Genomic DNA, 24,332 nt, shown 5'->3' with positions numbered 1-24,332 from the left:
TGAATGAAAAGTAAAGCTTCCACCTTTCTCTTAGATCATTCAAGGGTTTAATCTCGAATTGACTCAATGATTCAGTTTATTGGTTGGATTGTTCTAGCTAGAAAAAAATGTGTAAAGTTCATCCCTTTAGGCTCAAATCACTGGCGGTGTTGCTTTTGAGATGACTTAGTGCTAGAAAGGAGTATATATTGTATTTGGGATTTTATGGTTTATTAATGCAGCAGCTATTAGGGTGGCCAGCCTCCCCTCTCTTCTCTTCGCGCTACAGAGGAAGCTTCTTTCGAAAGTAGATGTAGTAAAAGAAGTTGCAGCCAAGGCGATCAGGGTCCTTCGTCTTCGTCCAGAGATGAACCGATATCTGGTCTCATGAAATCATCAGAAACTTCACCATCCACTGCAAACCAAGGCAGAGAAGAAGCTGCAATGTGGGAGTGTGCAGAATGTACCTTATTGAACCCAGTAAGTCTTGAGATTGTTTTTCGAATTGAGACTTCATGCTATCTAATCGGTTAAATTTGTTTTATGTCTTGTTTTCTTGGAGCAGTTGTTGGCTCCAATAGGCGAGCTATGCACTGCAGCAAATCCAAAGGAAAAGGAAAAGGAGATGAAGCACAAAGTCTGGTCTTGCAAGTTCTACACGCTTGAAAACAGGGTGAAGCTGGAGAAGTGTGAGGCTTGTGGTCAGTGGAGATACTCGTATGGACAACCATTGTCGACTCCTGCTCCTAATGTCGGCACTTGAGGGAGTCTTTAATGTTCTACAAAGACTAAAAGTCCAATCTGAGCCATTTATTTTTTGTAGCTAAAGAGCTATGACAATAAGTTTCTCCATGTTATGTTAGTGACAATAGGAGTTGGATGACATGAAGAATGAATTGTAGTCCTACCAATAATCTAAATTTTTGGGATTGTCCTTAATATTTGGTCTCTTAAAATAAAAATAGTAATAAAATAAGCTAAGGACTACAAATTTTGTCCTATCAATAATCATGCTCTTACAAGGTATCTACTTCTCAATGTATTATTTTTGTTTCGAAGATTCTAAGAATTGAAAACTTAGATTTGAAGAACTCAATCATGGTATAATTTTTAATTTTATTTCATAGTATAAATTTTTAACTAATATGTCTATAATTTTTGTAAAGGTGATGAAGATTTGGAGTGACAAAAACACGGAGAATAAAATTTAAATATGTTTTTTTCTATTGATTTGAAATTTGGACTATTACATTGTTCTATTACATTTTTAGTTTGTTACTTTTTTAAAATTTCTAAACATTATGGTTATTGAAATATATTATTTGATATGATCTTTATCTTTGTAAGAATATACATATTCAAAATATCATTAAATTTAATTTAGTCTAATCAAACCCGGATCGAACCGGATCGAACCAGATCGAACCTGGTCGAACCACATTGACCCATTACCCAAAAAAAATCCGGTTTGCTTGCCGGTCCGATTTTAACAACACTGGACAGAGAGAAGAGAAAGTTTGGAGAGAGATTCAAATCAAAATACAGAGGTTATCCCGATAATATACTGAAGAGATTTCTCAATATATCAAAGTTTATTGATGCCTAGAAAATGAACATGAATTGGACCCGAATCATCCATTCTTATAGAAGTCTTAGATGGGAAAAATCAGTAAGCAGTTTCTATTTTCTATCATCCAACATCAAGGAAGAGAGCCTGACCAAATTATGATAACTAGGGATGATCTTACATGATTTCGTTAAGAAGAAATATAATAATTTTAAAAATAAATGATTAGAGAGCGACAGACTAACGGCTGATGCAATCCACCCAAGGATTGTTCCTAGCAGGCTTCTTCACCTTCCGCATCGCCTTCCAAACCACACTGTTACATTTAAAACCCGACCCAAACGCAATCTGCCAAACCCTATCACCTCTGCGGACTCTTTCCTTGGCCTCCAAGTAAGCAAGCTCGTACCAGATTCCACTGCTAGATGTGTTTCCGAACCTCTGCAAAGTCATCCTAGAAGCCTCCATGTTCTCTTCACTCAATCCTAGATTCTTCTGAAGCTCGTCAAGCACAGTTTTGCTTGCGGCGTGGAAGCAGAAATGCTCAAAGGCGAGCTTGTAGTCCGGTATGTATGGCTTGGACAGATCAGATGAGGAGGACGATTTGGCTCCGTTGGTTTTGGCGGTAGTAGAGGAGGTTATGGTTTTGGCGGCGGGGGAGAAAGTTCGGCGGAGCAAAGCGGCAAAGAAGAGAACCTGCTCCGAGAAAGGAAGGACGAGAGGGCCTAAGGTAGTGATGTTGGTCTTGAGAGCTTCACCTCCAACTTCCATTAGGTCTCTGCTTATTTTCAACCCTTTAAATCCTTGTTCATCTTCTTCCTGGTACACACTCCTAATACATACACAATTTTACTACGTTATGATAATTTAAAAAAAAAACTAGCAACGAAATCCAAAAAAAATAAAAATAAAATAATAACAATTACTTAGCAAAAATAATAATATTGTTATTATTATTTATCAATGATAATAATGATGATAATAATAATAATCAAGATCTCCGGGTTATAAAAAAAAAAAAAATCAAGATATCCGAAAATTTCCAGGTTACAAAAATAAAATAAAAACCTGAAGCTACGGTCGTCGGCAGCCTTATGAGTCCGGACAATGTGCTCAAGGCGGTACTTCGCGTGACGGAAGTCACGGCGGCGGTTAGAGAGCATAACGGCGGAGCATCCCATCCTAAAGAAACAGTTAGGTATAACCATTGACTTGTCACGTCCCACGTACCAGTTATACCCAACCATCTCGGTACTCACAACCACTGCGTAACTATTCGGGTTAGACTGAAGCATGTCACGAGCAAGATCGAGGGCTATGATTCCAGCTGAGCAACCCATCCCTCCGAGATTGTAGCTAAGTATGTTCCCTCTCATCTTGTAGTGGTTAATCACCATTGCTGATAATGACGGCGTGGGGTTAAAGATGCTGCAGTTAACCACAAGGACACCTACGTCTTTCGGTTTGACACGTGTCTTCTCGAAAAGCTCATCCAGTGCTCCGAATATCACCGTCGAGGCTTCTTCACGACCCTCTTTCATTGTTGTTATGTTTTCGGACGAAGAGATTGATCTTGGGACGTACGTCTCGTCGCCTATGCCTGAGGCTTGTAGGATCCTCTTCTTGAAGCCGAGGGTTTCTTCGTCGAACTTCCCTGATTTTCGAGCTAGATCTATGAACTCTTCTCTCGTCACCTGAACCAAATGCGAATCAAGTTTGGATTAGTTAAACAGGAGACCAGTCCGTTTTAACAGAAATCGATATGTATATGAATTATATGATATGTAAGAAAAGTTAATTTAATTAAGACTATTCCCTCCAAGACTAGGTTTGATGTGTAAGAACGTACCTTGAGTTCATCGGAAGGCTTGTAACAAGCGAAATCAATGAGATAAACAGAGCGAGGACGAGACATGAAGTAGACACAAACGGTTAAGACAAAGACACCGAAGAATCCGATGACAGTTGCGATATCATAATCCCAAAGTTTCTTCCAAATCTCTTCCCTGCTTAAACTCCCAACCTCAGCACCAAAGACAAGCACAAGAACCGGTATGGTCGCCAAATAAACGGCATGGTTTATGAGGTAGTGGTAACCAAGTTTCACGTACTTCAGGTTGACGGATTGAAGAAAATCAGGTAAACGTCTCCGTACTCTGACCGAGAACGTTGGTGAACCAGCGTTTGGACCACATGGTTCGATCCCACGGTTAACAATCTCGGTAGATAGTAGATCTTGCTCATTAGAACTGCCCATTTCTTCTTTCCTGGAGACAAGTTTATTGTGAGTGAGATCCAGAGGTTAACGAAGGTCTATTTAATAAGGAGTTGTGTTGGCGAAAAAATGTAAATGTGTAAGTTATACTTATGAGAGTAATGGTAGTATTGTGGGGAATGGGTTTGGTAGTTGGTGAGAAGTAGTTAATGTCGCCAACTACTAGTACTGGTCGTAGTTGGAGTGCGTTATGTCACTCTTAATTCCTCCGGTCGAATAAGGTGTAGTTTGGGATCTTAGGTTTGCATTTATTACAATCTTGTATGTCAAAGACTAGGCTTAATGACCTGTGACCACCTTTTGAGTTTTGACAATTTGTCAATTTTGATTTCTGTATATATATATTGTCAGACGAGTGATTGTTAATAACTTAATATAAATAGAACTTCAACTGACCGCGAGTCAGGTGACCATAATCATTTTCCTAATGGAATAGGAGAAAATGATATTCATAGTGAAATAAGAGAAAGTAAAGACTGAATTTAACTGAAAATTTATGTTAAAGGTGTAAAACCTAGAACGAGGGTATATGTATCGTATTAGATTTGAGCAATTCCACAATTGTCATTCTTTATTGGAAATCACTTAAACAATTTTACAAGACTTGTTCAGTTAGGTGTACGTGACAACACCCACGTGTTTCACCACTGACCAGTTTTTAACTGCTCAAATGATCTCTCACAACTAGCACAAGATCTTTCTCTCGCAAAAACCTTGTTCGTACAAAGTTTGGTTGTCATGATATGGCTGATGTTGTCACATATGGTTCAAAGACAAATCTCTTATGGTTGATAGATGAGATTCTTAGAATTATTTTGAAAGAGAACAATATGGTTTGAGGAAACATATACACAAATTTATTGAAAAATTGGAAATTTATCTTACTATATATTTGGAGTCACTTAAGTGACTCTGCTTGGATATCAGTCCTAAGTGAAGCTCTGAAAATATTATAATTTGATTGGTTGATGATTTTTAGTTTTTATTTATTTTAATTAATTCTGAAAAAAATTCTAAAACAAATTAATGTTAGTTGCCAAATAACTCTATGACTAGATTTTGACCCGTGCGACCGCACGAATATTTATTTTCTGTTTTAATTTTTTTATATTAAATGATGTATTTGTAATATTTGATAATAAATTTATATCAAAAACTAATTTTTGCAGTTATAACAAAAATTAAAATTTAAGAAAATATTCTTATATAAATTCAGTTATCCTAATTAAAATAGTATAGGTGTGGGTCATAATTCTTTCGAATCGCAAATATTTGGAATTTATATTAATATAAATTTGTTAAAAAATAATCGCACTCGGTATTTAATTTAAATCTTAATTTGGGTGTACTAAATGTCATATTTGTAAATATAATCATATTAAATTAAGTAATTTTATATTTTTGCGTTTAACGTAAAATATATCACCGACACTGGAAATCACCTAAACAAATCTAACATTTATATGATTAAATAAATGTGTAAGATATATAACAAACAAAGTTTTTAAATGATAAGTATGAAAATACACAATATGGTTAATATGCTATTAAACATGATACGTTACTTATAAAATTTGTAAGAATAAATAATTGTTAGACTTTTAACAAATTTGTGACATATAAAAATTAGATTATAATTTGTAAGAAAATGAAATGTAATATAATATATATTTGATCTAACTGCTAATTCATTATAAATGGTCTTACGTGTTCAATAATTTTCAGATTGGATTTTGACAATTAGTTTTCATAATTACTGTAGACTAATGAGAAAATCAATGGAAAATAATTTTTTGAAAATAAATAAAGTGATTCAGTTTCTATATCTTGTAGTAGAGATAGGCGTTCGGATATTCATACGGATTTGATTCATGTCTTTTTGGGTTTTAGATTTTTGGGGTGAAAGGTTTTAGCCTCATTCTGTATTTATAATTTCGGTTCATGTTCTGGTTCGGATAACTCATTTGAATTGTTTAAAAAAAATTAAAATTCTTAAATATAAAAGTAAAAATTTATATAACAAATAAATTTGAATAACGTATGGCAAAAACTTAAACTTAACATAAAAATTGTTTTGGTTCGAATATTAAAAGATAGTGATCTCCTACCATATCATATGCGATTTTTATTATCACTAAATGTGGTAAATTTAGAATTAGGAAATGTATTTATTAAACTGAAAAGACAACATTAATAAAATTATAAATAATTTCGAAATTGATTTGATAGAAAAAGAAAATTAAATTTTATATTAAGATAACACATTAACTCAACTGAAAAAGACAACATTAAAATAGGTAACTTAATTTATATTAGGACAACACATTAACTCAACAGGAAAAAACAAGCATTAAATTAGGTAGTTTAATTTAATTCTCAGTGGCATTTAGGCGTAAATACTGTGCAACTTGTAGGATTAATCCATATGTGTACTTTTGTTTTAATAAAGTAGATATTAATTATAAAATCAATTAGTGTTAGTTACACATGATGATTTATATTAACTAATTGTATAAATTATATCAACCATGTATTCCTAAATTATATAAACTAAAATTTGAAACCAATTTATAAAAACATATAATATGTTTTAATTCTTATATAAATATTATATTTATATATAAAACATTAAAATCTTATTATATATTAAAAGAAAATTCACATTGATAATTTCTATTTATGCTAGTTCATAAAATATTTGATTGATTATTTTAATTTGATTGGTCGGTGATATTCTACTTTTATTTATATAATTTGGTTTTAAAATAAAAATAAAACTAAAAACCAAATTATAGCAAATACTAAACAAGCAAAATAATGCGAGGACCAAAAGTTATATTCTGAATTTTATAATAAATTTGTTGCCAAACACATCCAAGACCAAAAAGATAAATTTTGTAATAAAAGGTAAATGCGAAAATTCCAATTCAAAAATTAATAATTTTTTAAAAGGAAAATATTCATTTAAACATTTTGCATCTTTGAACATTAAAAAAGAATCATCTTATATCATTTTTAAGAAAATTACACATTTGATATAATGAAAATAATATATATATATATATATGTGTGTGTGTGTGTGTGTGTGTGTGTATTAATGTATTTGAAGAAATTACAAATAGAAAAATTCATATCAAAGATGCAATATCATTTATACAAGTTTAAGATTGTAAAAAAAAATTATATTGAAACAAGGTGGTAAGATTTCATGGCAATATACATAGGTATTTTTATTAAAATAAATATAAAATATCTTATATATTTTGATACAAAATATGATACTATATTTAAATTTTCAAAAGTCTATTTATATCCGCGACAGTTATCTACCTAATTAAATATAATCTAGTAAAAATTAATATTTTTGGAATCAATAATCCGATTAATAACCGAAATCGAAACTATTTTGAATTCAACCGATTTTAAACAAGTAACTAAAGATAAACCGAATTCGACCAAAAAATTTATAATATCTTAACGGAATTCAACATGAACCCAAAAATCCAAAAGAACCCGAACCGAAACCATGCCAAGCCCTGTGTTAGTATTGTAAATCCTTTTGTTTTTGTTTGGTTTTTAATCAACTGTAAATCCTTCTGTAAACTACTCATCTAAAAACTTAAAAAAACTACTCCCTCCGTTCCTAAATGTAGAATTTTATGGGTTTTATTCTTGTTCCATAAAGATAGATTTTCTATATTTTTAAGGTATTTTGTATATTTTTGAGGAACATTAATTGTGAATATTTGAACTGATTAAATTTTATTGGTGGATGGTTATTGGAAAGCGTATAAAAAGATAAATAGTAAACTACAATGTAAATATTTATTATATTCTTAATAAACGTAAAAACTCTAAAAAATCTTACTTTCAGGAACGGAGGGAGTACACACTATATTTAATTTAATTTGTAGTAAAGAAAAACAAAAGTAAAAAGAGAAAGGTGTGGGGGCGCATCACAGACGAAAGCAGCGCCTGAACTTACAAAATCAACCTGCCCCCTTGCCTGCCTTAAAAGAGTTTTATTATTCTCATCACTCTCACTTTCAAATAAATATAAAAGACAATGACGCCGGAATCTTCAGAGGCGGAGCGATGGTGCGTCGTCACCGGTGGCAGAGGATTCGCGGCTAGACATCTCGTCGAAATGCTTGTACGCTACGAGATGTTCCTTGTCCGAATCGCCGATTTGGCCCCGGCGATTCAGCTCGATCCCCAGGAACAGAGCGGAGTCCTCGGCGAAGCAATGAGATCCGGCCGTGTTCAATACGTATCAGCTGATCTCCGCGATAAATCTCAAGTCGTCAAAGGTGATCTTCCCCTAAAACTATTTGTCACCATTGTTTTTTTTTGAATCTGATCGGTTGATGGATGGATCATTTGGAAACAGCTTTTCAGGGAGCGGAGGTGGTCTTCCACATGGCAGCTCCGGATTCGTCTATCAATAATCACCAGCTTCATTACTCGGTTAATGTTCAAGGTACTTTTATAGAATCTAACTGCTTTTTTTTTTATTACTTGTCGTCTATGGTTTATGCAAAATTTTGGAATCTAATCAGGAACGAAGAATGTAATTGATGCTTGTGTCAATGGTGGAGTTAAAAGGCTTATCTACACGAGCTCTCCTAGCGTCGTCTTTGATGGTGTTCATGGTATTTTGAATGGTAGTGAATCCTTGCCTTACCCATCCAAGGTATTATTATTATTACATGACCTTGTTTTTATGCCTTTGTTTTGGTTGCTTTAATATATATCCTTTCTTCCTTTCAGCACAACGATTCTTATTCAACAACTAAAGCTGAAGGAGAAGCGTTGATCATGGATGCGAATGGCACTAATGGACTACTCACTTGCTGCATACGTCCCAGCAGCATTTTTGGTCCCGGTGATAGATTGTTGGTTCCCTCACTTGTTGCTGCTGCTCGCGCTGGAAAATCTAAGGTTGCTTTATTTTCATATGTATTGGATTTTTCTCTCTTGGAATTGGTGTACTGTTGGTTGAGAGATCAGTTCTCTCTCTAAAATGAATTTCTTCTTTGAACTTAAAACTTTTCACAAAGTTTGTCTTATGTGGCTGCTTTAATGTCCAGTTTATCATAGGTGACGGGAATAATCTCTACGATTTCACTTACGTTGAAAATGTTGCTCATGCCCATGTTTGTGCTGAGCGTGCTCTAGCTTCAGGAGGAGATGTTTCTACAAAAGCTTCAGGGCAGGTATTTTTTTTTAGTTGCAACTCTTTAATTATGTGATCTTATTAGTTTTCTAGCTCTATGTGTCTAGAATAAGAGTTGTATTTTGGTAAAGAAAAAACTGAATAGGGAAGCATTCTTGTGTAGCTATTTAGGCATCCCTAATGCATCCGCATCAGAAGTTGTTTTCACTCTAATATTATGTGAACTAAAAAAGCCCTGCCGTTTTTTTTTTCGTTTGATTTTTTTTGCTCCCTCATTACTGTTATGTTTAGTTGAGAAACGGGTTTAGTTGTTTAGACATTTCTTCAGAGAATATAATCAACATTTTATCTGCCGTATTCGAATTATAGTTAAATTTTATGAATTTTTGATTAATTAAGGTGTGTAGTCATATAGTTTTTTAATTTATGATGTTGTAGGACAATCCTAGTTGTGGGCTGACCTGACATGTAATGGATTTACAGGCATATTTCATTACCAACATGGAACCAATTAAATTTTGGGAATTTATGTCGCAGCTTCTTGAAGGACTTGGCTATGAGAGGTACTGTATTTTGTTTATTTTATTTGGGTTCGTATCTAGTCAGATCCTTCCTGCACGATGGAGAGGAAAGACAAATCCCGGTTTCATTTTTTTTAATGTTTTTACATTGGTTGTTTAGTTGAGCTCGACCGTTTTTTTTCCTTTAAAGTTTTCTTTGTGGGTAACTTGTGAAATGAAGAGGATTGGGGTAGATGTGATTATCAAACGGCATATTTTACAGAAGATATGCTATTTCGGCAGGAGTTAAGAAAACATTGTCCCGCGTCTTTAGTTTGATTTTGGATATTTTTCTGATATCTGATATAGAGACAGTTATTAGTTGTACAAGAGAATAACAAAACTAAAATTACTGGATATATTCAATGAATTTATGTTTACATTTTTGTGCCTGATATTTTTTCGGATATTGTTTCACTGTAAACCATCTTCTTTGGGATATAGTTTTCAGGCATTATTAGAATAAAATGTAGGCCATTCTTATGTAGAAGGAATACACTGAACCAAACCATATCTTGTACTGCCCTTCGGAACTTATTATTATATCTTGCAGGCCAAGCATAAAAATCCCTGCGTTTGTCATGATGCCGATTGCATATGTGGTTGAACTAATATATAAATTGTTGGGACCATATGGGATGAAAGTACCACAACTAACGCCTTCAAGAGTTAGGCTGCTCTCGTGCAGCAGAACTTTTGATTGCACAAAAGCAAAGGATCGGCTAGGCTATGCTCCTGTTGTACCACTTCAGGTTATACAATATTTGATATGCAAGAGAGGTGTATTTGTTTCATCTCTATTCTATTGCTACTAGGTCTGGATGCAGCGTATGGTTATATATCATAATATATAATGTATGACTCGATGATCTTGCAGGAAGGTATACGGAGGACTATAGATTCATTTTCTCATCTTACAGCTGGAAGTCAATCCAAAAGAGAGAGCCTATCCAAGGCGTCTAGGATCCTTGGAGGTGGAAAGGGTATGGACATATATATCAATTAGCATGCATGTCCTCTCATCAAATTGTCTATCACATTATAAGACAACACGGTCTTTTATTTTTGAAATGCATCAAATTATTTGAAATCTGTGGGATAATATCAATGTCTGCACGACTTTCCTCGTAATTATTTTGTTAAGTTGCTAGAAACCATATTATTCCGAAAAAGGCTTAGGATGTATTTCAGATACCCCGACCTTGATTCGTTTATCACGTTACATATTGAGAATGCTGATTTGCTGAGATGATCCTGCAGTTGCTGATACACTGCTTTGGAAGGATTTAAAGCAGACTCTCACTGCCGTACTCATTCTTTTTAGTATCTATTATAACTTCGTTGCAACTGGATCTACCATCATAACTGCTCTTTCGAAGGCTCTACTTGTATCATCTGTATTTTTGTTCCTCCATGGCATTCTACCAGAAAAAATGTAAGATCCTTGTAATGCCTACGTTTGATATATTTTCATTATATGCAATATGAACTGCCTTGATCCAGTTCTTTGTTAGCCCATCATGTTCATTTTCATGATAATAGTTTCAGTTTGAATGCATCATCATGTTCATGTCTCAGTGGAGCAGAAAGTTTCATGACAAAGCATTCTGGAACATCTAAGAAATTGATGCCTGCTCAGATTATTAACAACTGAATATATAATATATATGTATGTGCTTTATTTGCAGATTTGGCTATACAATTGAAAAGATTCCTGCATCCAAGTTTCACCTATCGAAAGACACGTCACATCACCTCTCATTGTCAATGGTAACCTCATGGAACACAACTGTTAAAGCTCTAAAATCTCTTTGCCAGGGGAATGATTGGAGCTTCTTTCTCAAGGTAATTTTCTTTTCCTTGAACTAGTTAATCTCTGGCAACTTTTTGGTCTTAGATTATCTCGATCCCAACTAAATTGGGTTGAGAAACTCATCCTTGTTTGTAAATGCTTCGAATTTCGTAGGTTGTCTTCGTTTTGTTAATAATGAGTTTTGCTGGAGCCGTATCTCTTCATAGCATATTTGTTATAGGTAACTCATCTCAGTCTAATTCTACGACATGCCAGCATTATGGTTTTGTGAAAAATTAATGTTACTTCAACAATATCTAGTGTTGTTGTTGTTCTGTTCGACAGGACTTCCCATTGCCTTCATTGCTTTTCTCGTGTACGAAAAGAAAGAGCAAGAGATCGACTCTGTAATGTTGGGTTTTAAATCACTCGCATGCAAGCGGAAAAACGAGGTGTGTGAGAAACTGTTTGGAAGCAAGAAATATGACTAAGAATCCTTTTTTCTGTGCCAAGAATTTGTACTATTCTTTTGTTTTCAACAACTTTAACTCCGGTTTGAAAATTTATTTCATGCATTTGTTGCTCCCACGCTCTTTTACCCATCACTAATTTCGTTATGGGTTATTTCATTGGTCTGCTCTGAATGTCGGCAAAACAACAGAGCGCGTTATTATCATCTTGTCAGGTCAATTCCTGGGGTCTCATCGAAGTTTGATGTTCAATTCATCGATAGAATACAATGTTCTCAAAATTCAAGGGGCTTGGGGCTAGGCATTGTTATTGGCATATCTGAGGTCCCTAATGGTCAATGAGTGGACCCCAGACACAACCCCTTTGGAGTAGTCCAAGATCAGTACCCAGTCACCTTTATTCGCATAAGGGGGACTTAAATTCTTAGCCAAATTTACATTAGAGTTTGTAAAACTACAATGTAAACTGTACAAGACTCTATTGCAACAAAAGAGGCATCGGATGATGGGTACATGATTTTCCCAAGAACTAGAGTTACTAGGAAGCAGGAAACGTTTCAAATTTTGCTTAAGCGTGAGAGAACAACATTAATGTATATGATGAGCTCATGATTAGAGCTTTTGAGCATGAAAATGCTTGTTTTGAATACAGATTTTCTATTACCTTTTGAGTTCATGAAATCAAAGACTTAAATCATGATGGACACTGAATCTATCAGAGACTACAAATATAAGCATTTCTTGAAGAAAGGAGTGTATATAACAGTAAAACTGTAAAAGCATAGAGAATCAACAAAACATCAGATAAAGCCCCACAAAAAAACAGATAAAGAGGTCTGGTTGATCCTCTAATGCTACAAAAAGTATTTTCTTCTTAACAAACCTAAAACATTTCGGCATATAAGCCTTCCTTCTTCTTGCCTTCCCATGTACAGAACAGATACAACAAAATGAATAGCGTGGTCGTTTTTTTTTTCTTTTTTCGTTTTCCTTTCTGGTTGTGTATCGCTGGTTCCTATATAAGAGTACCTGGTCAGTATAAGATGACTCTAAGGAGACCAGACTGAGTCTCGGAGAAGTCAAGGCCTTCTTCTTCGAGTAGGTAGCGCTGTACAGCAACTGGGAGTCTAGCCATTGTGCGGGAACCCCTTGTGTGGTGACCAGTCCCAACGCATATGTAAACCTGAAGCCTCTCTTGTGTTGCTCGAGCTGTGCTCCTCAACACGCTCAGTTCGTGCTTCAACACGTCGAGTGCTTCACTAACATGTAACCCGTGCAAGTCTATCATTCTTTCGCTCCCTCTACTGTTCCCTTGACCCACCGGGTTCCTGCGTTGCTCATAACAAGAGAGATAAGAGAAACACAACAGTTGGTTATTATTCTCGTTAATGGTAAAGCAGAGAGACTCTTCTGTTCTGTTTTGAGATTAAAGAAAGTCAAAACCTCTGACGGTAAATGGCTTCTTGAGCTTTCCCATGGGCAGCCTTCATCTGCATGTTATGCATCTGTCCCTTGGCGCTTAGATCTTTAGCTAAGGCCTTATTCCCCACAAGGTATGCTTGCCGTGCCTAGGCTCAACCACAAGCAAAGCAGCATCAAATATTGATTAATACAGAACCGTGACAAGTTAAATAAGATAGGCATTTAATTATTCAACCCGGTGAAAAAAAACAGCTGAAACTATCAACTAAAATTGCAGATAAAGACACTTTTATTCACTACTGACAAGTATGAGAGCAAAAGAGAGATCAAATAGAACCCTTTCAGCTAGAGGCCAAAGTATTTTATACCTGTTCAAAGTATACATTCCGCAGACGCGCATGGTCACGTGCTTCCTCGCGCAAGTCAGAATACATATTACCTGTTCATCCCCCCCAAAAATGCAATTTACATGGAATCAGATAACATATGTATATAACGGTGGTTGAAAAGGGGGAGATGTACCAACTGCGTCCCCGGTCTCCAGCCAGGCGACAGGAGCAGGTCGGTTTGGGGATTGAGTGAGCAGCTTATCAGAATATATACTCCTCCCAGGATGATAATTTCTGCTTGAGCCAATAGATGAGTCTCCTGAATCGTTTCCTTCGTATTTCCACAACCCAGTAGTGTCTTGGGATGCTAACTTCTTGACGGCAGAAACATAATCGACTGAACCAGGCTGAGGAACTGACTTGAAGAAAAACATATTATCCTTTCCAGCAGATTGGTAATGATTTCCTGTTTGTTGCATATCATCCCCACCAAACTGTGCAGTAGGCCTATTTGAGATGCTAAGGGCAGGAAAATCCATGGGAGTTAGATTAGGAGCAGGAGCAGGAATCTTAGGCCTCATGTTCTGATTCAAACCATTATCCACTTGTAGCTGCAGTAGAAACATGCAAGTTTAAATAACCAATTCACTCAAATGAAACAAAACATAGAAACATACACAAAGTAGCAAAACAAATGACCAATGTTCTGAGAGAAAAGGCAGAGTTATCTAGCCTAGACACAAGGCAGGTAACAATCAAAAAAAGAAAGGTAAGGTGCGGAGGAGAATACCTCAAGCTGAGTAAGCATCTCAACTGTCAACTGCAAATCACACCCATTAGCAAAATAAACTTCTGCAAGACTTTCAGCAGCAAATCCAGGGAACTGAGAAGCAAGAAACTCCACAGGGTTCACCTCCATTTCCCCTACATTTGGATTCTCGGGAATCATGAACCGGCCAAAAGGGTTTCTCTCCCTCTCATTCATAATCTGCTTATCCCAGGGCTTTGGACTGAAACTCTGATCTTCCCCGAACGAAGAAGAGATGGGGGAATATCTGCTCTTGTCCGACAGGTTATGCCCATTATGTGGAGCTAAGCCAGGTTGGTCAGAGAACGCAAACCCTCCTCCTCCTCCTCCTCCTCCAACTCCACTAGCACGAGGAAAGTTTTCAGGTTCATACAAGGACAAGCTAGCTAGTGACAAACTCCCAGAAGCATAGGAATTGTCATCTTGAGTGGTCATCAGCTTGAAGTCTGGAGTTAAATCATCAGGAAGTTGGTGACTCCAGAACTGGCGTGCTTCATCATCTGAATGATGTGACACAGATGACTCAGACCGGTCCAGGAAAGAGCTGGAGGAAGCTAAAAGTCTTGGTGTCGTAACATCCAAGTTGCTTGTAGTAGTAGTAGTAGTAGCAGTAGGTCGGGGGGAGCGTAGAGTAAAGGGAACAAACTCAGCAGCATGAGGGTTCAAAGTTGTTGGCTTGAGACTAGAACTTAGCTTTGAATCACTTGACGGGGTCGTTGCTTTCTTGCTTAAGTTCATATCGTCAACAAGAATCAGAGAGATAGATTGGTCTTGGGGGACAACAATAACTGCTTTTCTTTTTAGCCAAAACCTGCAAAAGAATAACATTTTATCACTACTCGTATGTTACCCAGAAAAGAAACAGAAACAAAATCAGGAAAAAGAAAAGAAAAACACTTTCAGTTCATAAGCCAATAAACTGCAGTTTTAACATATGGACCCTTTTATTTATGAATTAATGCAAAAATAAATAAATATATAAATAAATAAATCTGAGTGTTTCTAAAATTAAATCTCAGTGTACTCGAAGGAGACAAACACAATTAATTAGCTTCAAATCTGAGACTTTACTACAATATAACTGAATCTGTTAGTAAAATTTTTAAAAGAAAAATGAAAATCAAGAAAGGGGAAGAAAATCGGGAATCGATAAGTGAAAAAAATCGGGGGAACCTTTGCGGAAGAAAAAGAGGAAAGGATCCATGGAAGAAGAGAGAAAACACGAGAGATTCAGGAAAGTTAAAAGGCTGCGGAGAAAAATAGTGTGTGTGAGAGAGAGAGAGAGAGATAACTTTGCAAAGGCGTTTTGTGCTTTTAAAGTAACACCTAGGGATTCGAGCTTTGGGTAAGCGTCGTCGTCGTCTTCTTCTTCTTCTTCTCCTCTAATCTCTCTATACTCGTGTGTGTTTGGCTCAAGATGTCACACCACAGACCACCACAAGATTATCGTATAAGAGACACGCCCCTCTCGATTTTGACCTTCTCTTTTTCCCCTTCTAATCTTGTTTTAGTCTGATCTCTACTATTAAAGTATATAAGATTTTTATTTGTGAAATCTATTATTTTTTTGTTTGAAAATATTTACAGCAATACCATTTCATTTGATTATAATTATATTTCGATTCGTATTTTAAAAGTTCAAAATTATTTTTATTAATAAAATTATCAATCTGTTTATTAGTTCATAATAGAAGTAACAAATCTATTTGTTCAATCCAGTTATATTGATAAATATTTTGTGATCCCTAGCATTAGACCAAATGAAATTTAATATATAAATATGTAATGTTAGTCGTTGTTATAAATGTATTCAAATAAAACTATTGTGTGATATAATATTAAGGTAAACGAAATCATCATATATAGTTTACATAATGTTAATTGTTAGATTGAGTTATATACTCGATTCGCCAGATTATTTGTGTAGAAAATTTTAGTTTAGTTAAAACTGCATATATATATATATATATTAAATTTATGTTTATACATGTGGATTAGTTTGGTTTCTTTGCAATAATCAGCTTTACCTTTGTTTGAGGTAAAGTTACTGCATTTTAAAAACACTCTCATTAATTTTATATTATTGGATTAGTTTAAATCAATGTTCCTATTTTAACAAGCTAGGTGACTAAAAATGTAGATATAGTTTTTCTAAATAAAATTTAAATACTTTCATGATTGTAGGTTTTCTAAATTTATTATATTCTGTATTGCAAATATTTACGTGATTTTATCCAAATAGTTTAAAATTGTCAAGTAGCAAGATAATAATTATAATTTATATGATTATTGTTTTCACCTAATATCTAGAGACTAACCGATTTGATAAAAATTTATATTATTATTTGAGAAATAAATTTGCTTATACGTCATTTTTCCATAATTTTATATTGTTTTGTTTATTTGTTATGTTTTCAAATAATAATATAAATATTTAATTAATGATAATTATTAACTCTCATGTGTCTTTTTCTCCATAATTTTATGTTATTTTGTTTACTTTGTTATGTTTTCAAATAATAATATGTATATTTAGTTAATGTTGTTTATGTATCATCTTCTCCATGATTTTAGATTATTTTGTTTATTTGTTATGTTTTCAAATAATAATATGAATATTTAATTAATGATAATTATTAACTCTTATTTCTCCATAATTTTAGGTTTATTTTGTTTATTTGTTATGTTTTCAAATAATAATATGTATAATTAATTAATGATAATTATTAAAACTATACCTAATTGATAATCACTTTTTATTCATTATAATTTTAAAAGAGTTTAATATTAAAAACATGATATTTATAGATGTTCTACATACTGTTATTTACGTAATATTATTTATGTTTTTTTACTTTGCTTTAGAAATATTATACCAAACATACGAAAATTATGTTTGCTCTTTATTATTTATTTATTTTTATTTTTATAAGTTTGGTACTTATATTTTAATATAATATAGACTATGCTTTTCAAATTTATAAAATAGCATAGAATTTTAATTATTGTCCTATAATCAAATTCAATTAACATTGATTTATAGTAAATATTATATTAGTTATTATGAAATCATAATTGTATTATTATATAAAAATATTTTAAAAAATTATTAGGATTTTGTTAGATTTTTCCTCAGCATATTTTGTTATAACTAAAAATTAAAATAAAATTTATTTATTATTAATATCCTTATATATTATATTTTATAAAATTCTTAATTTTTTATTGATTAGTGTAAATAATTAAATAAGTCAAATTAAGTAATAACATAGATTAAAGTAGACAAGAATAGGACTCTATTTTAATAACATAGATTTAATTCATATAATATTTCTATTTTAGTATATAATAGACTGTAATTTTAAATTTATAAAAGTTGCATAGATTTTTTAGTTTTACTTATAATGAAATTTTAATTAACATTAATTTATAATAATATTATATTACGAATAATTAATGGATTATTTTAGAAAATATTTAAAAGTTTTAGTAGGATTTTGTTAGATTTGTTCTGAGCAGATTTTTTAATAACTAAAAATAATATTCAAATTTATAATTAAAATTGATTTATTATTAATATCTTTATTGATTATTTTTATTTTAAAAAAATGTTATATATTTTATTGATTAATGTAGATAATCAAATAAGGCATATTAAGTAATTAATAAATGGTTATACTATGACTTGTCAATATACATATAAATATAGTGACTTTATTTTAATATAATAAATATCCATATTTATTTTTTCCTTTAATGTTGATTAAAACCAAATTTCAAATAAAAATCATAATTTAAGAACACATATAACTTATAAAGCTTTAATTGCTTCTTCTCCATCGATAATCACCTTGGAAATTACTTCTGTTTTTTTTAAGTGTCATTTTACTATTTTTCTTGTTACACAAACAATATCGTTTTAGAATTCCAACATAATTTATACTTACTTTCAGCTTAATCTTAACTGCAAAATACATAAATTTATTTATCTAAAATATTATTTATTTAATAAATGTAACTAATAAAAAATTCAATACATTTTAATTATTTTATTAATATATATGAAAAGTGTCTAGTTGAACTTATAAAATAGAGGGAGTGTTTTTCTATCACACTAAACTATATGCATTTCAGTAATTAATGAATGCGATCATTTGTCAAGGGCTTTATTTTTTTGAACGAATCAAATTCATTCAGTCATGCGCTTCTAAATTGGAATCAGTGTTGGCTTATCATAGGGGCGGAAAATGCGACCGCCCCGGAGCCTACTTCAAAACTGCACTTTCTTTTATATATAATATTATATTTAAATATATATACTTTATCAAAATATGTTAGAAGAAATAAAAAATACTAGTTAGTTTAGTAAGAATTTGAAATTGTTTTGCTTTCTTCAAAATAACATTTTAAAAAGTAATAATAGTAGTTGTAGTTTCAAAAACAAATTCTGCCCAAAAGCCCAAAATGTATTGAGTTGGCCCCGATCGAAACCAAAGTTTTCCGTGAGTTTCCATATTCAATTTTTCTAGAATCACGACTCAATCATGAATCATAGCGATTCTGGACGCTTTTGATTCCGCTTCCACTTCTGAAGCAGGAATCATAGCTAAAACAACGACTTTTTGTAATGTATGGTGTGATTGATAGTGGCTGTGGGTGCTCTCTACATCCCCATTTATTTCTAAAGCACTAAAATCATAGCAATCAAGCTTTAATTTATTTTTTTAAACCATAGCTTTTGAAATAACCTACAGCTGTAGAAGTAATTTGCAGAGCCAAATATCCAAAGCAATTTTTTAGTGCTTTCATAAAATTTTACAGTAACAAAATTTAAAGTTACATCAAAAAGTTTACCGATTTTATTCTACATCAATAATTTTGAAGCTACGGCTGTTACCAATCAGACCCGTATTCTCTCATTTATAAATGCCCATTATCATAGCTAAAAAGAGAACGAGTCTCTCTACAACCTTAGCGACAAAGTATCCATCGACGACAACGCTTCAGCTGCTCTTGTGTCGATGCTTGTCACCACCATTGGGAGCGGCCCCACCTTGTTTCTCTTCTTGTATATACGGTGTGTAATTCTTTCATTGAATTTGGTGAAGCGGTTTCTATGACGGGTCAACGGTGGTTCTGAGTGTTCGGCCTTCTCTTCTTTGTCCACTGGTTTCTTAGTCGAAGGGCTACATAAGTGTTGGCTTGTGTTCAATCTTGGGGTTGTCTTTCAGATTCTAATTAACTTATGGATGTCACTGGTTTTGAGGCAGCAAGGGAGTGGCTTCTTAGAGGTTTCTGTTTTGGTCTCCGGTCTGTGCTCTATGTTTTCTTCTATCTGAACTCGAAGTTGTATCACTCTTATCGGGTTTTTATTATCGGTAAGCTATCCTCATCTGTCTTTTGGGTTTATTGTTGAATTGTTCTTGGTGAAGTTTCAGTGTTGTGTTGTTATGATGTTCCTTGGTGTACAATCGACGGGTTTCTCTGGATTATCTGGTAAGAAACTGTGGAGTTTTAGCTTAATTGTGTTGGGTTCTTAAGTAGTAGATTATCAAACATGTTCTTCTTCATCGGCTGCTTGAATGGAGATCCGTCTTTTCATATTGATTTGTTTCACTTCTCTGAGGATTCTGTATTTGTTCCAGAAGTTGTTAGTGTTTTATTTTCTGATTCCTGATTCTTAAGTTTATGTGTTTTATGTTGTTTTCTTGACTTGTGGTTTTGGAAGGAATATGTTCTCTATCAGTTTAGATGTGTAAGAACTGATTTTGTTTTAATATATTTTCTGGGATGACAGAGAAATAAAAATAAATATTCATTATTTTTTTGATTAAGTAATATAAAATTAAAAAAAAAAGAAAAAAGAAAGAAAAAGGCTCCTCCCTCCGTAGCGAACGCTTCTTATCTGGACGAGACACATCTTTTCGACATTGACCAAAATAAGACCTTTCGGCGCAGTTTCGTCTGTCTTTGCTTAACATTTTCCTTGCTTTGACCTCTTTTCTTAAAAAAAAAAAAGAAAAGAAAATTCAAATTAAATTTGGTTATTTGCATTTTTAAGCAATACGCATCGAGATATGAGTGTGTAATACAACAATTACAAATACTATCCAAAAGGAGAGAGGAACGTTAAAAGAAGGCTAAAAGAACAACAACAGGAGAAGCACAACTACTCTCTGCTCTCTTCTCAGATTTTGTTTCCTGTTCCTCAGCTCTTGTTTTTTTTGTTTTCTTCAGGTTTTTAATTTCACTTTTGCTCTTCTGGGTATTCTTCAAGCTTTGTTTCTTTTTTTTATTAACTTAGATCTTGTCCCTCCCGTATGTGTTGTTTTCGATTTGGGAGCGTCTTTCAGGATTAGGGTTTTTTTGGTAGATCAATCAGTTGCTGCTTTAATTTCCTTTTGGGCAGTGATGGAATCTTAGCTTCTGATATTGAGTTTGACCATTCTAACTTCTTTAACTTTTTTTTTCCTGAAGATATCGGTTAGGTTCTGTAGATTCAAGTTAAATTGATCTCTCTATTGTTGTTTTTCTTTTAAGATCTGTAGTCCAATAAATTGATTCTTTGGGGCTTTTTTTTTCCAATGATTGAATGGTGATCAAAAGGGATTCATAAGCATTTTCATTTTTAGTAGGTAAGCACTGTCACAGCTATGAAGAAGTCTAATAATATCTTTTAGCTTGTGAGGTTGGAGGGGGATTGATACTTGTCGACTTTCACGCTCTCTGTGGTGGGATTATAAAAAAAAAAAAGAAAGAGAAGAGAATAAAATCATGGGCTTACTCTGCAGCAGAAGTCGACATCATACAGAAGACACTGACGAGAATGCACAGGTTCAATCCATATATATACTTAGATTAGAGCATATACTTAGTCAATCATCAACAAAAAGAGTTAAAAAACCTTGTATTCTTTTTTAATAATCTACAGGCTGCTGAAATAGAAAGAAGGATAGAACAAGAAGCAAAGGCTGAAAAACATATTCGGAAGCTTCTACTACTTGGTATATATATACCCTTCTTTGTTATGTCTCAAACTATTCTGTTCTTTTATTTTATTAGTCAATTAGCTTTTTGTAGATCTTAATGTCCTTGTCATTTATCCTTCCGCTCTCTTTCTGAATTTTCCTCGATCTTTGTAAAGGTGCTGGAGAATCTGGAAAGTCTACTATTTTTAAGCAGGCAAGTGACACAAACGAAAATTGTTTCTCTAGTGTACTAGTTACCTGAACCATTTTTGTTTGCAGATAAAACTTCTCTTCCAAACTGGATTCGATGAAGGAGAACTAAAGAGCTATGTTCCGGTCATCCATGCCAATGTCTATCAGACTATAAAAGTATGTTAAAATTACTTGTGAAAAGACAGAGGACAATTTGTTTGCTTAATTAATTCTCTGGTATCTTCGTTGAACAGTTATTGCATGACGGAACTAAGGAGTTTGCTCAAAATGAAACTGATCCTGCAAAATATACCTTATCCTCTGAAAATATGGTAGCTCAGCTGTTTCTTTTCTTTTTGGTTAGATTATATGCTAGTCAGTCACCTTATTATTATTATGGCGCTATTATCAGGCCATTGGGGAGAAACTTTCTGAAATTGGTGCTAGGTTAGACTATCCGCGTCTCACCAATGACCTCGCCCAGGGAATAGAAACTCTATGGAATGATCCTGCAATCCAGGTGTGTGTGTTTCCACGTTTTCTTTCACCCTCTGCAAGCCTAGTTAGTTTCTGATGTTAGTTTGATTTTGATTTTTGTTAGGAAACGTGTTCCCGTGGTAATGAGCTTCAAGTTCCCGATTGTACGAAATATCTGATGGAGAACTTGAAGAGACTATCAGATGTGAACTATATTCCAACCAAGGTATCTGATTTGTATCATTGTAAATAAATTAGGATTCGGATCATCCTCCCGAGGATCAAGTTATTAACAAATAGTAGCTTCTTTTTTGGTATATGTATGTTGGTGTTTCAGGAGGATGTTCTGTATGCTAGAGTTCGCACAACTGGTGTCGTGGAAATACAGTTCAGGTGCCAACTACTTTAGTATTAACTCTTTTGCATGTTTGATTGGCGTTTCTATTCTGCTGTTCATGCGTTGCTTAAAAGTTGATGATAAATCTTCTGATAAGACCTAAGTTTTTTAACTCCGGGTTCACAAGCATTATGATTGATTAGCCTAGGCTGTTTTGTAGCTGTGATGTGTACTTCTTTCTTTGGTAAACTGAATAAAAGTGTTTAGCAGTTTTGGTTCCTATGGTTAACATTTTATACCAGTATCAAACTAAAGCTTGATTTATTAATGCAGCCCCGTGGGAGAAAATAAGAAAAGTGGTGAAGTGTACCGATTGTTTGACGTGGGTGGACAGAGAAATGAGAGAAGGAAATGGATTCATCTGTTCGAAGGTGTAACTGCTGTTATATTCTGTGCTGCCATCAGCGAGTAAGCTCTCCTTTTCATTATCAATTTAAAATTTCTGTATGTTTGTGTTGCCTAACAGAGGTTTTTTTTTGGGTCATAGGTACGACCAAACACTATTTGAGGACGAGCAGAAAAACAGGATGATGGAGACCAAAGAACTGTTCGACTGGGTCTTGAAACAGCCCTGTTTCGAGGTTTGTGACCCTTTTTTTATCTTTATCGTCTTGAAGAGGCTTGCAGCGAAAAGGCTTTTGTTCTCTTATGCAGAAAACATCAATCATGCTATTCCTCAACAAGTTTGACATATTTGAGAAGAAGGTTCTTGATGTAAGTAAGAGCTGAAGAATATTCTCATTTGTGCAAGCAAGACTTTTGGTTTCTTTTAACAAATGCTTTTTTTTTTTTCATTCGATGTTTATAGGTTCCGTTGAATGTTTGCGAGTGGTTCAGAGATTACCAACCAGTTTCTAGTGGGAAACAAGAGATCGAGCATGCATACGAGTAAGCTTTGTTTTCATATTAGTCAAGTTACATACTCTTGTAATCTCTGAACTTGTGATTTTCGACACAATGAAAGGTTTGTGAAGAAGAAATTTGAGGAATTATATTACCAGAACACTGCGCCGGATCGAGTGGACAGGGTATTTAAGATCTACAGGACCACGGCTTTGGATCAGAAGCTTGTGAAGAAAACGTTCAAGCTTGTAGATGAGACTCTAAGAAGGAGAAACCTATTGGAAGCTGGTCTTCTATGATTTACTTATTTATCACTATTATACTCAAGTAAATTACCTATCCTATTGGAAGCTGGTCTTCTATGATTTACTTATTTATCACTATTATACTCAAGTAAATTACCTATTTTGTGTTTTTCAAAAAAAAAAACATGTATTTTTAAGAAACTGAATGACCCTAATTGTTCTGTCTGAACTCTAGAGAAATACATGTTATTCAAAGTTCGATGTCTTCGGCTACATGTGTTTTTATTCTCATTGTTTTTGACTTTTGTTATTCAAAGTTCGATGCACAGGTTCAGTCCATATATCTTTGTTTATAGAAATATACTAATTAACCCTATAATTAACAAATAGCATAATTTTATAAATCTTAAATATTAGTAATATTTCTGTTCTTTAATTTCAAATGAAAATCCTAAAAAGATAAAAAAATTCGTTCCTCGTTTATTCGATTTCAAGCTGAGTAATCTGCCGCGTTTTTTTTTTATCATCAATAAATCTCTATTCGTTATTCATGTCCCGTCTCCAAGTAATGCATGTTACAAAGATATGAACCATTTTTAATGAAAAAGAGATATAGAAGAATAAGAAAGGAAAATTATTGAATAAAAAATTGTTTTCAACGTAATTCAATTTGACTCAACAAAAACAAAATAAGCTTGGATAAAAGATAGGAATTTTTCTTATATTTTCTCAAATTTAAAAACATATAATATATGGAATACATATTCTAACACGATAGAATATAGACAAAATGTAAGAATACATATTCTAAAGAGGATAGAACATACACAAA

The 24,332-nt window shown here is 33.5% G+C and overlaps 4 protein-coding genes across 12 annotated transcripts; 2 read left to right on the top strand and 2 right to left on the bottom strand.

The window, feature by feature from the left end:
- Window positions 1-1,645: 1,645 nt before the first annotated feature.
- LOC108860588 (3-ketoacyl-CoA synthase 10) lies at window positions 1,646-3,888 on the bottom strand. Its single transcript, XM_018634450.2, has 3 exons — window positions 3,396-3,888; window positions 2,615-3,240; window positions 1,646-2,378 (listed from the first exon to the last, which is right to left on the bottom strand). The coding sequence occupies exons 1-3, from the start codon at window positions 3,801-3,803 to the stop codon at window positions 1,787-1,789; spliced, it is 1,626 nt and encodes a 541-aa protein (XP_018489952.1). The 5' UTR covers window positions 3,804-3,888; the 3' UTR covers window positions 1,646-1,786.
- Window positions 3,889-7,796: 3,908 nt separating this feature from the next.
- On the top strand, window positions 7,797-11,935 carry LOC108862423 (3beta-hydroxysteroid-dehydrogenase/decarboxylase). Of its 2 annotated transcripts, none has more exons than XM_018636547.2 (12): window positions 7,797-8,131; window positions 8,212-8,301; window positions 8,381-8,514; window positions 8,592-8,762; window positions 8,912-9,037; window positions 9,481-9,560; window positions 10,111-10,309; window positions 10,435-10,540; window positions 10,818-10,992; window positions 11,246-11,402; window positions 11,524-11,590; window positions 11,695-11,935. In XM_018636547.2, exons 1-12 carry the CDS (start codon window positions 7,888-7,890, stop codon window positions 11,838-11,840), a joined length of 1,695 nt encoding a protein of 564 aa, XP_018492049.1. In that variant the 5' UTR covers window positions 7,797-7,887; the 3' UTR covers window positions 11,841-11,935. The 2 variants fall into 2 exon arrangements, with proteins under 2 accessions (XP_018492049.1, XP_018492048.1); XM_018636546.2 differs by having other exon boundaries at window positions 11,671-11,935.
- A 604-nt stretch (window positions 11,936-12,539) lies between these two features.
- Window positions 12,540-15,885, bottom strand: LOC108862278 (polyadenylate-binding protein-interacting protein 7-like). 3 transcript variants are annotated; one of them, XM_057010932.1, is made up of 7 exons: window positions 15,705-15,885; window positions 15,552-15,625; window positions 14,361-15,189; window positions 13,764-14,181; window positions 13,610-13,680; window positions 13,263-13,387; window positions 12,540-13,147 (listed from the first exon to the last, which is right to left on the bottom strand). In XM_057010932.1, exons 3-7 carry the CDS (start codon window positions 15,114-15,116, stop codon window positions 12,853-12,855), a joined length of 1,665 nt encoding a protein of 554 aa, XP_056866912.1. In that variant the 5' UTR covers window positions 15,117-15,189; window positions 15,552-15,625; window positions 15,705-15,885; the 3' UTR covers window positions 12,540-12,852. The 3 variants fall into 3 exon arrangements, with proteins under 3 accessions (XP_056866912.1, XP_056866910.1, XP_056866911.1); XM_057010930.1 differs by lacking the exon at window positions 15,552-15,625 and having other exon boundaries at window positions 15,671-15,885; XM_057010931.1 differs by lacking the exon at window positions 15,552-15,625.
- A 4,479-nt stretch (window positions 15,886-20,364) lies between these two features.
- Window positions 20,365-23,839, top strand: LOC108863452 (guanine nucleotide-binding protein alpha-1 subunit). Of its 6 annotated transcripts, none has more exons than XM_018637886.2 (14): window positions 20,365-20,615; window positions 21,059-21,212; window positions 21,310-21,382; window positions 21,523-21,560; window positions 21,626-21,715; window positions 21,793-21,870; window positions 21,951-22,058; window positions 22,140-22,241; window positions 22,353-22,408; window positions 22,686-22,820; window positions 22,900-22,993; window positions 23,067-23,126; window positions 23,221-23,300; window positions 23,377-23,839. In XM_018637886.2, exons 2-14 carry the CDS (start codon window positions 21,153-21,155, stop codon window positions 23,552-23,554), a joined length of 1,152 nt encoding a protein of 383 aa, XP_018493388.1. In that variant the 5' UTR covers window positions 20,365-20,615; window positions 21,059-21,152; the 3' UTR covers window positions 23,555-23,839. The 6 variants fall into 6 exon arrangements, with proteins under 6 accessions (XP_018493388.1, XP_056842140.1, XP_018493387.1 ...); XM_056986160.1 differs by having other exon boundaries at window positions 20,365-20,643; XM_018637885.2 differs by having other exon boundaries at window positions 20,366-20,615; window positions 21,014-21,212.
- Window positions 23,840-24,332: the final 493 nt, after the last annotated feature.

Source organism: Raphanus sativus, chromosome 5 (genome assembly GCF_000801105.2).
Source record: "Raphanus sativus cultivar WK10039 chromosome 5, ASM80110v3, whole genome shotgun sequence".
In the NCBI taxonomy this organism is placed as follows: domain Eukaryota; kingdom Viridiplantae; phylum Streptophyta; class Magnoliopsida; order Brassicales; family Brassicaceae; genus Raphanus; species Raphanus sativus.
The sequence above is the reverse complement of the archived record's forward strand: the minus strand, read 5'-3'. Positions and strand labels throughout refer to the sequence as shown.

Coding starts and splice junctions, on each gene's coding strand:
- LOC108860588 (XM_018634450.2), bottom strand. CDS start 3,803: ATGGGCAGTTCTAATGAGCAAGATCTACTATCTACCGAGATTGTTAAC. Junction 3,241..3,395: donor AGCCTTCCGATGAACTCAAG/GTACGTTCTTAC, acceptor CATTTGGTTCAG/GTGACGAGAGAAGAGTTCAT. Junction 2,379..2,614: donor GCCGACGACCGTAGCTTCAG/GTTTTTATTTTA, acceptor TGTATGTATTAG/GAGTGTGTACCAGGAAGAAG.
- LOC108862423 (XM_018636546.2), top strand. CDS start 7,888: ATGACGCCGGAATCTTCAGAGGCGGAGCGATGGTGCGTCGTCACCGGT. Junction 9,561..10,110: donor GAAGGACTTGGCTATGAGAG/GTACTGTATTTT, acceptor TATATCTTGCAG/GCCAAGCATAAAAATCCCTG. Junction 10,993..11,245: donor GGCATTCTACCAGAAAAAAT/GTAAGATCCTTG, acceptor CTTTATTTGCAG/ATTTGGCTATACAATTGAAA.
- LOC108862278 (XM_057010930.1), bottom strand. CDS start 15,116: ATGAACTTAAGCAAGAAAGCAACGACCCCGTCAAGTGATTCAAAGCTA. Junction 13,388..13,609: donor GGAATGTATACTTTGAACAG/GTATAAAATACT, acceptor GGTTGAGCCTAG/GCACGGCAAGCATACCTTGT. Junction 13,148..13,262: donor GAAGCCATTTACCGTCAGAG/GTTTTGACTTTC, acceptor TGAGCAACGCAG/GAACCCGGTGGGTCAAGGGA.
- LOC108863452 (XM_018637886.2), top strand. CDS start 21,153: ATGGGCTTACTCTGCAGCAGAAGTCGACATCATACAGAAGACACTGAC. Junction 21,383..21,522: donor TCGGAAGCTTCTACTACTTG/GTATATATATAC, acceptor ATCTTTGTAAAG/GTGCTGGAGAATCTGGAAAG. Junction 23,301..23,376: donor GAGATCGAGCATGCATACGA/GTAAGCTTTGTT, acceptor ACACAATGAAAG/GTTTGTGAAGAAGAAATTTG.